At 36.6% G+C, this 12985-nt stretch overlaps 2 protein-coding genes and 2 non-coding genes across 4 annotated transcripts in view; 2 read left to right on the forward strand and 2 right to left on the reverse strand.

The window, feature by feature from the left end:
- LOC108570302 (spermine oxidase-like) overlaps positions 1 to 6188 on the reverse strand; it is a 12151-nt gene extending 5963 nt beyond the window's left edge. The window contains exons 1-5 of the mRNA XM_017932141.1: positions 6007 to 6188; positions 4946 to 5296; positions 3584 to 3775; positions 1298 to 1623; positions 430 to 708 (exon numbers count right to left, since the gene is read on the reverse strand). Coding sequence (XP_017787630.1) covers positions 430 to 708; positions 1298 to 1623; positions 3584 to 3775; positions 4946 to 5296; positions 6007 to 6134 — 1276 coding nt within the window. The 5' untranslated portion in view covers positions 6135 to 6188. The remainder of the gene's footprint in view (positions 1 to 429; positions 709 to 1297; positions 1624 to 3583; positions 3776 to 4945; positions 5297 to 6006) is intronic.
- Positions 6189 to 7410: 1222 nt separating this feature from the next.
- On the forward strand, positions 7411 to 7483 carry Trnaa-agc. The gene has a single exon. It is a non-coding gene; the product is annotated as a tRNA-Ala (tRNA).
- A 1509-nt stretch (positions 7484 to 8992) lies between these two features.
- Positions 8993 to 12985, reverse strand: part of LOC108570308 (aromatic-L-amino-acid decarboxylase-like) — an 8528-nt gene continuing 4535 nt past the window's right edge. The window contains exons 3-8 of the mRNA XM_017932147.1: positions 11611 to 11740; positions 10946 to 11206; positions 10556 to 10673; positions 10392 to 10482; positions 10008 to 10208; positions 8993 to 9289 (exon numbers count right to left, since the gene is read on the reverse strand). Of these exons, the coding sequence (XP_017787636.1) occupies positions 8993 to 9289; positions 10008 to 10208; positions 10392 to 10482; positions 10556 to 10673; positions 10946 to 11206; positions 11611 to 11740 (1098 nt within the window). The remainder of the gene's footprint in view (positions 9290 to 10007; positions 10209 to 10391; positions 10483 to 10555; positions 10674 to 10945; positions 11207 to 11610; positions 11741 to 12985) is intronic.
- Positions 12161 to 12232, forward strand: Trnap-agg. Its single transcript has one exon. It is a non-coding gene; the product is annotated as a tRNA-Pro (tRNA).

The raw sequence follows: 12985 nt of genomic DNA on the forward strand, positions 1-12985 counted from the left end.
GCTTGACCGACTGCGAGCGAGATAACATGGGCGCAGCAATAACGCAGACCTAGGCGTAGGACCATCTATACTGTCACTTGTAGAATCCAAACTTCCTGACTCTTGTAGAGAATTTACTGTATTCTGGTTTTGAATGCCATCTTGTAAGCAATTTTTAGGATTTTTTTTCAAAAGAACCATTAAACCTTTTGCATTAAGATTTTGCACGTACATTTATGGGTATTTAAAATACATAATATATTTTGTCGAAGTAAAAACAATCAAAATTACACGAGTTATAGTTTGTTTTAGTGTGTTGACTGTTTACACGATTCCTGGCACACATGTTCCAGAATACTTTAGGAAAATGCGGAAAAAAATTGATTTTTTGAAAGTTCAAAACCAGAATACCCCCTTAAGAATTCATTTTTATATTTTTTTCTTACGAACCAGGCAAAGGACTGGCCAAATCACATTGATGACCAACAGTACTGTCCATTCCCATGTAACTATATGCACCGGCAAAGTATTGATCCATGCACCATTTGCTTCTAAGAAGATTTGCCGGATAAGGAAGAGTAGGATCACCGGTAAATTGTCGAAGAACTCTGGTTATCGATTCCACAACCTCTTCGTCCGAGCACAATTCCATATCTGCCGCCTCTCGGCCGCAAACACACGCGCATAAAACGTGCTGAGAAGTTGACAATTCTTCTACATTCGAAATTCCTACGACACGTGGAATTATTAATTAATCAATCGAATATACTGTCCTTCTTAGTTGAAATGCCCTATCTCTCGATTTGTAATTTTTCAGAATGTTCTGAAGTTCCATGGGTTTTTCACTTTTTAAGGAAAATTAGAATATTCTCTGTGTTTTGTAAGACTCTAGAAATAGTTTTACTAACTTTTACATAATTTTACTCGCACGTTTCAAAATGATATCTAGGACAATTAAATAAAGATGAGCTATGTCTTTGAGTAAAGCGTAACTTTTGAAAAGAGTTAATCGATGATTACAAATGAAAAAATTAAATTTTCAATATTTTCATTAGAAAAAAAGGAATTTACTCGATCTATATTTCGAGCATTTTTAATATCATTTTCTCATTGGTTTTACCAAAAAAAAAAAAAAAAAAAGTATTAAGAATCATTTTAATTTACCCAAAAGGCGAATTTCTAAAGTGTACAATTTAATATTCACACACTCCTTAATTCTTCGTTTTCATTTTACCTTCTGTTTACCACAATTTCACGATGAATCAGCTGTAATTTTGTCACGAGTCGCTTATCTTCACCTGAGAAAAGTATACCATACCTTTCACCCAATCGCATCTATCAGCAAGTTCATCAGCTGACCAAGCCAGCTTGATCCCACCTTCCTTCCAAACCCAGAACGGCCTCGCGTATTCCAAGAACACTTTATTAACATATCCGAATCCCAGTTTGCAAATGGCTTCGACTTTCTCCGCGGACAATGCTGGACAGAAGAGCTTGTCGTGTTGGTGCTTCAAAACACCGAGCGACACGGTGACGATCACGTAATCAGCTGGAAATTCTTCGCCGTCGCAACACTTCACCACAGCTCGAGGACAGGACTCGCTTATGGCGCCCCATCTGATACAACTAACTGGCTTGCAATATCTGGAACGAAGAAATATGCGTTTTATGCGTCGTTTGACCTTTTCGTCACGGTCGCCTCTGTCAAGAAACGATCACATTTCACACTTGGTCACACTTTTGTCTGTTTACGTCTGCTTCGGGCTGAAATTTCGTGCAGACGTTAGTATTGGATGGTTGCAAAAGTTCTACCCCGATTTGAAAATAAAACACAAGCGGGGTGTGCAAAGGCACATTTCGTTCGAAAATGAAATTAAATGAAACGAAGAATTATTTGAAAATAAAACACAAGCGGTGTAACTTTCGATGGGAATTGTTGGATTATTTCTAACAACACCCTATGGAAATAGTCAAGTGAGGACAAAAATGTCTCCGCGTTATTTTAAGCAAAGGCACTAAGGCTTCCACCGGATGTGTCTGGTGTCCGTCTTCGAGTCACGCACTGCACACTGTGATACCATAAAGTAAACAGTTCCTTGGTATAAGCGCACCCTAACTTTCTTTTTAGGTGCCCAGGAACAGTCCTTTCGAACATTCAAGAGAGTAAAGACGTTTCCTCTGAGTCCGTCGATAAATAGTATATCATAAGTTAAAAAGACTATTTCATTTCGTAACTCATTTCCAATAGGAATATATATGTACTCTGTTCAAAATGAGAGTAACCTCGCTTCGCGCATGGGACGTGCCTAAGGCAGGACTAGAACCACTAGAACGTCCAAACCCCCACTGAACCACCTACGTTTTTCTCCGTCTTACCCTCTCCTACGCTCTCTGTCTATGCGCAGAACGGACGAGAATCGGTCCGAGAGCGAGATTACTCTTATTTTGAACAGAGTCCAGCACGATGCTGAAACAAACATCTGTGACGAAGTCGATAAGGTTCCTGCCACCTCTGAAGATCAGGCACGAGCTTTTGCAATCGTCGAATATTATCGAAACCCAAGAGAAAGAATCCTTGCGTCAATTAGGGTTCAATTAGGCGAAATTGGACAAACTTGTTCTAACGGCTGTGGTTTGGATAGAGAGTAGATATCCTTGCTGAATGGAGATATAAGACAAAAGTCTGAGGTGCTCCAAATGTCCAAAAGGGCGGCGAACATTGGTGTTTATATATGTTGATGATTGTGAATGTGATTTAAGTGAAAAATCTAAAGGAATTGAGTTTATCGTGTTTCGTCGACTTTTTCATAGAAAAGAATTACGGTATAAGAGCAATTATTTTGTGAAACATTTTAAACGTGCTACTTTTCGTAACACGCGTTGATTTATGGATCACTAAAATAGCACATATAAAATCCAACTCTGACTAAGAATAACTATCAATAAATCAAACTTCGAGGAGATCGTAGCTAAGTATTCATTGGATGTTAAATATGTTGGATAGATCCTAAAATTGGATATTGCAGCAACGAAGTTAACAGGTTGATCAGTGAATGTAAAATTTCAAAAATGTTATACAGAAAGCTATATTGAAGAAATTTGGTTAAACAGATTAACTTAGCATTAAAGTTCGTATAAAAAATTAAGTTTGGTTTTATGAAATTGGCACCGATTTCTATGATACGACTGCTAAATCTAAGCGTGATCTATTTTAGATTCGTCAAAATTTCGAAATTACCAAGCGAAAGACTTGAATATAAAATCGTTCGATCGATGTTAAAAGATTTGAAGTGACTAGCAAATGTATCGGTTCTTCGAGTGTGATTATAAGGCTTGTTTCGATAGAATTCAGTGGATTCCAGTGTGCTTCACATTCGACAAGTGTCCTAATACTTAAATTAAAATAATATTAAACAAAAGTGCAAGTACTCCTAATTCAGTTTTGCTTCAGCTTGCAACGATTTGGGAAATATCAATAATCACATAATACATTAATATTTAACATATCATGCATTAATGCTTCTCATAGTATTTTCCACTTTACTATGCTTCAAAAATCAAATGTATCGTATGGTAATGTCGTTTATTGTGTCATTTAACTAACTTAAGTGAAGAACTCGGTAAGTCTCTCAGCAGAGGAGCAATCACTCCGACGTATCCAAGGGGAACTCTTACATTACCACCAGGAATCTCTATGTAACTACCAAATTGATCGGCAGAGACCAGCGATAGATCATCGCCACATCGACATCTCACGCAGTTCGTCATTCCGTACATTACCCTGGCTGCGTCGTATCTGAAAACACAAAGCAACCAACGTTATCGAAAGGGAACATGTTTGCGATCTTATATCATTAACAACACAGTGATGTAACGTAACGTTGACCGATATAAACATCGTTACTTATTTCAATCGTTACTTATTTTCGTACATTGCTTCTCAATTTTGAAACCTGTTCTCGAAGTCAGCTGTTTCAGTTAAAAATACAGTGCTCCAGCAATCGTGGTGATTTCTTATGGAAAAACAAGTCGAAAATGCAGAATAAAGTTTTTATATGCGAGGCTTCGTTTTCGAGAAATACGACTTTGAAAATCTACGCAGTGCACGTGTACTAACTATAAGTTTCGCATTTGTTTGTATTTATAAACACGAGCAATGTCATTATCCTACGAGTATCATACAAAAAGCATTTTATAATAAATACCGTAAACTGGGATAACATTGGCAGCTATAGGGGGAGTTCCCTTAACGCCGCTGATATCGGACATTAGCTGTATCTGTAATAATTGAAACGCTACCGAGCCGTTATTCCTCGTATCCCTTAGAGGAGATAAAACCAGCAAAAATAAGTTTTCTACGCGTTTCAGTCGCGTGTGTACAGGTAAAGAGATTTATTTAAGAAAAACCTTAAGCGTCCGGTGCTAGGGGAACTCCCTCTACACACGAACGTGTAAGTAATCAAGAAGTTTCATTTAATTAAGATGTAAATAAGTAAATAAAAGTTTAGATCACAATAACTAATCATGTCGTGCCTTTAATTACATCGACAAACTGATTAATTTAAAAATACGTTAATCCTCCGAATAAATGAAAAAAATATAAAAGAGAACGCATTGAACGTAAAGAGAAACAAATTTAAGTGCCAATGTAACTTAGTAAAGCTTTAGTTGTTGATGCTATTTACGTGATGTGCCAATTTTACAAAAGTTACCGGGTAACAGTGGCAGTTGATTAACGCGTATTGCAGAATGAGAAGGACAAAAATTTGATGCATCTTCACACTTGTAGTACAATCGCAAAAGATGCAATTAAAGCAAATGTAAAACGTTAACGAAAACCTGCCAATGTTCCCCCAGGTTAAGGTACTTCATATCGCGAGCAACTTCTAACGACAATCAAAGAACTGTCCACAACTACTTTTACATCGCTGCCGATAAAGTTTGCAGTTGACCTGTGCAACTGTACCGTTGCTCCTCCGGGAAATTGTGGAGCTCCTGTTGAATCCTAACGCCCATGAAATTCAGCAAAGTGCCATGAGTGCGGCCACAACCTAGAGAGAAAAGGGTGGCCGCTTGTTGTTCGATCTGTCGAAACGTGTGATAAGCCGTGATGCTGACAGGAAGATCGATAGCTCTGCCGTCGCTCGTGCAGAAAAGACCGCGACTTGGATCGGGCCTGAATATGGGTGGCTTTAACAGACCCTCTTGAGCAGCCAGGGTGAACACAGGATTTGCCACGCATCCTCCTTCGATCCAAGAGGCGCCCATCTCGGCCACCACGTCACCCAACCAGCACGAATGAATTCGACCTCCTGGTCTGCGAACAAGATCCGTTATCGATACCATTAATTCAATTCTGTTTTCTATGTTATCTTTTATATTATCATTTCATTATCATTACGTGGTCTTATACAAAGCATCGTGAAATGAATTGTGCAAGCGGAAAGGTGATGATTGTACATGAGAAAATGAATCGAAAGTGAAGAATACAATTCTCTCTTATGAAACTCTGTTTTCGGGAAAAGTAGCTTCAAAGAGTCGCGTGAAAAGCCTAGAATACTTGAGCTAAATAGAGCAACAGAGGTGCGGAAGAAGACTGTTTGAAAAGGGGTGAATCTACAAAGTTATAACATTTTTTCACGGGAATCTTCATTTCTGAATAAATTCATGTTGAGAATTTAGTTCTAAGGAATATGATCCACCGAAAATAAAATAATTTTCTAAGAGACAATTTAAGGTCCACTTACATACGTAGATTCTACAAAAGTCAAAGCAACATGGCAAACGTTGGCAAATCTTTGTCGACTCTTGTAATAATCAGTTTCTGCACTTTTTTAATAATAAAATTAGTAATAAAAATTTCTTAATTTTTAATGACAAAAGATCTTGCGAAAGTATTTCAGGATGACTTAGTTAATTACTACGTGTCACAACTAATTGAATACGTCGATTCCTGTGTTTTTATACGAAAAGTAGCGAGTGTTAGGAAAATTTTTTGGTATGTTTCGCGTGAAACGTAGAATATACCTATCCGTCGCCTCTAATATCGTGAAATTCTGGAGGCCACATTGCGTCAACCGATGAGCCGCAGAAAGTCCAGCCATCCCAGCACCGATGATTACCACTGTTGGTTCCGGTTTGCATGGATCCAGCATGCAGGGATCCAGCTGACATGATTCGAATTTGGCTAGCTTCGCGCATGGTGGTAGATCCTTTTCTCCTCCTCTCTTATTCGACGAAAAATTTCTATGTACATTACGACACGAGTTAATGAATTTTAGCGAAATCAACATAATTGCTTGGAAATGATTCTTCGTACAAAACTGATTGAAATTTGAAAAATTGAAGGAGAAATACCGGTAAACACAACCAGCTAGAATATCGTTTTATAAATGTAACGGATACATTGTTAATTCTACATTTTACTATTAATAATTCCTGGCGAATTTAATCAGAAATTGGACAGTAATTATTATTTAAACGAGAGAAAGTTTAAATTCCTCTTCTAATCTGACACAGACAGTAGATGGTGTTGCTAGACGTGAATTCCAACCTCACATAAATCTTTTTGCAAAAACAAACGTATCTCCACAGAGTTTGGTAAATAAAAAAATAACACGTTATATTGATTAATTAGAATTTACGTTAGAGAAAAAGGTAGAGAATGTAATTTACAAACGTGAGACAATATGTTTGTATTGAAGTGTGAAAACATAACTGCAACTCTCTTTAGCTACCTTACTAAAACTGTTTGGATTCTTCGAAACGATATTCTGGTCTTCGTAAGTAGCATCTCATTGGGCATAAAACGGCGAAACTAGTGAATTTGTTCATGAAGACGATTATGCTTAATCCTAATAGGAATTTAGATGTATTTAAGGAAAGTTCTTTATTGGCGAACGTTGCTACGAGGAAAGCATGACATACACGCAAACAAACGACCATTGCTGTCATGATGTTTTATTGTTGCTGGAAGCATTGATCGTGGCCAACTATGATAAATAGTTTATTTGACACGTTTCTCCGTGAAATTTCTTACTTTTGCGTTTTATAAAACAAATGAAATTCGCCACTTTTCGTCGATATATACAGGGTGTCCCGTAAAGAGTGTAAGAGTGTTGCTAGGGTGACTCTGAACAACTTTTTCCTTGACCAAAATGTTGTTTGAAGCTTCGTTTTTGAATTATTAACGAAAAACACTGGCCAATCAGAGCGCGCGTAAGGCCCGCGCTCAGGGACGGCCGATCAGAGATTCACGCGTACGCTTGTTCACGATAGCGCGCGGGTGAATATTAATTTAGCTTTATCACGTTATCGCAATATATGTTCTTACTTTAGAATAAGTAAAATCGAATCTTTAAAATGAATTAATTTAAATAGATAATGAAGTGAGTGCAGTGAAATTGGTAAAATAAAACACGTGAAAACAACGGGGGCGTAGCTCATACGGTAGAGCGCTCGCTTAGCATGCGAGAGGTACCAGGATCGATGCCTGGCGCCTCCATTGAATTTTTTCTTTCACAAAACTTTCATATAATAAAATTTTCTATTTTTTTCCGTTCACGAAAAATCGCATTTCTCGTTTTATAAAATAAAAATGACTTATCTTTAACGATTAAGTAACTTATCTTTAACACGATTAAATAACTTATCTTTAACAAGTGCTCCAGTAATTTTACCAACCTACACTTCCCTTCGCAAGTATCGGGACACTTACCGAATGGGAAACAAACCTAAACAGTCGTTAAACAATGTCGGCCGAAAACCGAAAACTGTATACGTGACAGCGGACGTCAGTGTTAAACACAGATGCACGTCACGAACATGATGGGTGTCCTAATACTTAGTGAACGATGGTGTTATATTATTCTATTTACAAAACGTCCTTATGAGATAGCACATTTATCGTAATTAAAAAAGACGTGTAACGGTTGAAATGCAAATAGAGAAGGAAATAAAATGTTTCGTTTGCTTAACAAGTATCGACATTTGCATATGTTAGACAAGGATGAAATATAAAAGGTCGCATGACACTCGAAACGAAGGAAAGCCGCGTACGCGAACTAACGGTTGGATAGGACCGAGTGTAGGCCCTGAGGACAGTTTTATGACAATAATCAGAGCCAAGTTATTCGGGAACGTCCAGAGGCTCCAAAAACCTACTGAAGAGGACACTTGTCTGGAGTTTTATGAAAGATATCAATTGACAATTGTCTTTTAACCTAAAATATCGTTCTTGAAAGATAAATGGCTGCTCGACTTCTGGCGCTCACTACTCGGGCCCCTGTGAATGACATCAGTTTTCGTGTATGTTTTAAGTTTAATGACTCTTCGATATATGAGAAAAGACGCAACTGTAGCTTCGTCCATCGCACAGAAAAGAAACAAACGAGCAAGATACAAATTTCGTCCCTGAAATTGCGACAACAAAACTAACATAAACACGTTTCACGTGTTACAAATACAAATTTACGTAAAGCTCGCGTAAAATATATCTATCCAGATTGCAAACTACAATACGTAAAGTATAACTAATTATGTACACAATGAAAGATGTTTCTTTATATACTACCATTTTCTGTATCTCACTATTTCTACGATAATACACCTAAAAGTTTCGTATTCAATAAATAAACGTTATATTTGTTGCCTATAAACTACAATATTAACCCTTTGCGCTCGAAAGGCGTTGTTATGGCGACATACTTAATCGCTCTGGAGAACTTAGAAACGTAAAATTCAAGTTTTTTAATATTACTAAAATAATGCAACTTAAATATTGAAAATCCTTTTTTTCTTAACAAATCTTTATATTTTCAAAAGTTTCACTGCAAAAGTACACTGAAATTGCTGTCTAATCTTATAAAAAAATGCTCGGAGTACAAAGGGTTAATCGTGTAGATCCAAAGATACGTCTGAAACGCGAACTTTCGTCCGTTGGATGAGTAATCACCCCGAAGAGATACGAACGTGTGGTATAAACGAGGAGGAGAGAAGGGTTGAGCAACGTGTTCTACGTTATTTGTTGCGCTTTCGACGTGAAGTGCAAAGATTTGATCGTTTCCGTTATATTGTCCGAGGATTTTTGAAAATGCTCGAACGTTTCTTCAGAAGGTGCTCGTGTTCGCAAAATTTCTGTCGCGTGTTTCGTGATCTCGTTCCACGCGAACCTGATATCGTCTTCACGGCTCAAACGACTGCACACTACGAATCGCATGATTAATTTGTCGCGATAGGTTGCGGCAATCACGTAAATCTTTCTCTCGGCTGCTATGCGGCTGAGAAGTTCCTTGGTTAATTGATTGTCGCCCTGAAATCGGTAATCAGATGTATTAGAAGCTAACGGCGTATAAATTTCAAGAATAGTTATCTCGTAAATACGATAATTTCATATTATGTACTTTGTAGTATCACAAAAATTTGTAAAATTGTATATTTCTAAGGCTAGAACTACCAAAGCAGTGAAAATAAGTAGTTTGCGTTTTTCGAGAAAATTATTCAAATTTATGACGGTGCATTGCATGAAATTTTTCACGATTTTCTGCGAGGAATATGAATGAACACTTTTTTCTGCCTTCCAGTCTGATGCTAAAAATATGAAACCTACAATTTTAAGGTGAGTTGGAGAACTTTCAATTTTATAGTAAAAATTTCAGTTACAAAATTGTAACTCATGATTCTTAATCAAACACTTAACGACTGCTCTTCAGATTAAAAATTTTTCATTTTTACAATTCAATTATTAGGTCGTTCCATAAGTTCGTGCCGAGAACGGAAAAGGAAAATTCAAGGAAATACTACAGCGACGACATAATGGTATTACTAAAAAAATAGAAAAAAGTTGTGGAACGAGAAGGCGCTTACGTTTTCTTTTTGTCAAATGTAAAGGTTCGTTGGAAATATCGATCTGAATTTTTAAATTCGGTACGAACTTATGGGATGACCTAATATTTTAATAACATTGAAACAGTTTTCCTTCGATTTACACCTTATATACGTATATCAACATGTACACATTTTTTACATACCTTCATTCTGAAGCAAATCAAGCCCATGAGCCTATCAGTCATCAATTCGAACCTATTGTCAGATTTCACGTATTCCTCGAACATTGTGGCCAATTTGATCGCATGTCTTATGTGTCGCTGGAGGCCTTCCGCCCCGTAGATGCGTAACACGAACCAAAGTTTCAAGGAACGAAAACGACGGCCCAAAGGAATTTGCCAATGCTGATAAATAATTGGAGAATGTATTCACTTCTAGTCAATTTTTCAAAGAAATCAAAGAAATTAAAAAGTGTCGAGTAAACGAACAGCTTGCTCGATACTTTTGTGCAAAGTAGAATAAACTGTTGATTCTTTTTGGTAGTGTCATGCAAGAACATGAATTAAATCGTTGAAAAAATAACTCACCCTGTAATCTGGAACAAGCCCTTGGTTATCGTGTTCTAAATATATTCTATCTACGTTGAACGCTTCGATAAGTCGCCTAGAATTTTTTACCCTAGAATTACAGTGAAAAAATGAATAAACGTGTATCTTCAATCACAATATCGTGAAAGAAAGATAATGCGTACCATAACGCAGAACAGTCAAAATTCACCAGTAGCCATTTGTGTGCGTTAACGTTGAAAGAGTCAGCATAATCAACGCCCGACATTAAATATCGATACTCGGGGCAAACGAAAGCAGCACCTGTGAATATAAGGGAAAATATTTAGTATTTCATTGAAATTATTATACTTGAAAATATATCTTAAAACCAGTCGATAAGAACACAATATTTAACGATGTTCGAAGACTAGATTGCTTGTAATTTTGTCGTAAAGATTAACGAGGGTACACCTTGGGGCTTCTGAAAATAGGTGACAGTTTTGGAATTTTTCTCGTGGGTAACTACTAAATGAAAAGCTTCCCCTTGTATCCCCTTGATACAGAAAGTAGTCATTAAATACAGCATTATTAACCTGCATAAGCGGCATCAACGTGCAACCATACGTTATACTCGTTACAAATTGGCCCCAATTCTTCAAGATCGTCGAAGGCACACGTGCCAGTTGTACCTAAGGTGGCCACCACGTAACATGGTATCAAACCTTTCTCCAGATCCTCTTTAATAGCCTTGAGTAACGTTTCACCTCGAAGAGCACATTTGTCGTCGGTGGATAAAAGTCTCATGGAAACCGATGCTAACAGTCCCGCCTTTTCTACCGAAGAATTCGATTGATCTATCACAGAAAATGGTATCTTTGGAGGCCCTAGGCGTAACATCATCACGAGGCTTCAAAAAATAAAACAACTCTTAAATAAACTTTCGTTTTCAGCGGCCTTTTTCAAAAATAAGTATTTTATTTTGCAACTGATAACATTTGCACTGGATTCAGAATTTTACTTAATTATTAATTGCGATGAAAAGGTTGATTGTTACTTAGATACAGTTTTGCTTTTGAAAGTTGTATTGTGTTTCTCTATGAAATTGTCAAAATAGGATATAACGAAAGTACTATACACACCAGTATTAATAAGCAATAATATCCGATGGTCCGATAATTGCAATATAAATAAGTTTACGTTAATTCAAGAAAACGATCGTAAAATTAAAAGAGAGCGTAGTGTAATGCGTGATAATTACTTGATGTATATGCAACCAGTTTCGCCTTGATGAAGCCTTCGTCCCAATCTGGATGTAAACGTTGTACACGACGTGTCGTTTGTTCTTTCGCCGCTAATAAACACACGAGCGTAGACTCACTGGCTGATCCCTAATTACACGAAAGAATACGAGATTTTATTTTCGCATTAAACACACCTAAATGAAAAAACGTTAAGATTCCTTTAAGCGTATCACCGTAGTAAGAAAAAAATATGTACAATTTTCTGATTATGTATGTACATGATATTTTCTCCAGCAAACTACATTCAGATTTAAACTTAATTAGACGCCAAAAGTGTCATATGAATGTTAGATGAGAAATAACATATTGGAATGTAAAGTTTGATAAATTATCACATTACGATCATTTATTTTGAGTAGACAGGTAATACTACTGTAAAAGAAAATCGAACAACTAATTTATAGAAATAAAATAATATTGAGATAAAACGACGTTTAAAAATGAATTTATAACCACTTTTATGAGACTCAGCGATAATTACAAATAATAAACAGCAGTCAACACAGTGGCTCGTTGGTCTAGGGGTATGATTCTCGCTTAGGGTGCGAGAGGTCCCGGGTTCAAATCCCGGACGAGCCCGTGATTATTTTTTATTGTTTGTAATTTATTGACAAGTACTAGCATTTCAAAATGAAACAATTGTGTAATAATCAATTGTAAACAATTTTTGTTAACCTAAATTAACTTCACATTGACAAAGGCATCGTGCAAAAAGTAACACAAATCTTACAAAAACACGTTCCAAATACAGAAATTTCGTCCGGAAAAATTTTGAGTAACAAATACCGATTTATTATACAGGCGTAAAAATTGAAACAATAATTTCTTTACAATGAAAATTCTGTTGTATTTTCATTTGTTACTTAAATTAACAATGCCATGTATGGTCGATTCGGCAACCTGTATTCGGCAACCTGTAAATTTACTTTGTTATATATAACGACCCAACTTTCGTCGGGTACAAGAAAAAATTATTCTCTAAGACTCATCATATGCTCCCCTCCACGGAAATCTTTAGTAAAAGGCGAAAGATTTAAACGTGAATTGAAGGGAAACCAGAGTAACTATCGCACCGTTGCGCTGGAAGTTATGGTATGGGGTCCTAGCTTTCAAAAGCGAGAAACCTGTCCCTCTGGTGTGAACCTGATGCATTAGCTCACACATAATCGTCGAAGTATTACAAATCTTATTGAATAATAACTTGAACATTTAATAATTTGAAATTAATGAAATAATGTGCTTCTCAAAGACAATTATATTACGACAATAATCGACAACAACAGCTTTCCCTATAGAACAAAAAATCCAATTAAAAATTAAATTAAAGTAATA

This window comes from Habropoda laboriosa, unplaced genomic scaffold (assembly GCF_001263275.1).
Source record: "Habropoda laboriosa isolate 0110345459 unplaced genomic scaffold, ASM126327v1 scaffold68, whole genome shotgun sequence".
Taxonomy (NCBI): domain Eukaryota; kingdom Metazoa; phylum Arthropoda; class Insecta; order Hymenoptera; family Apidae; genus Habropoda; species Habropoda laboriosa.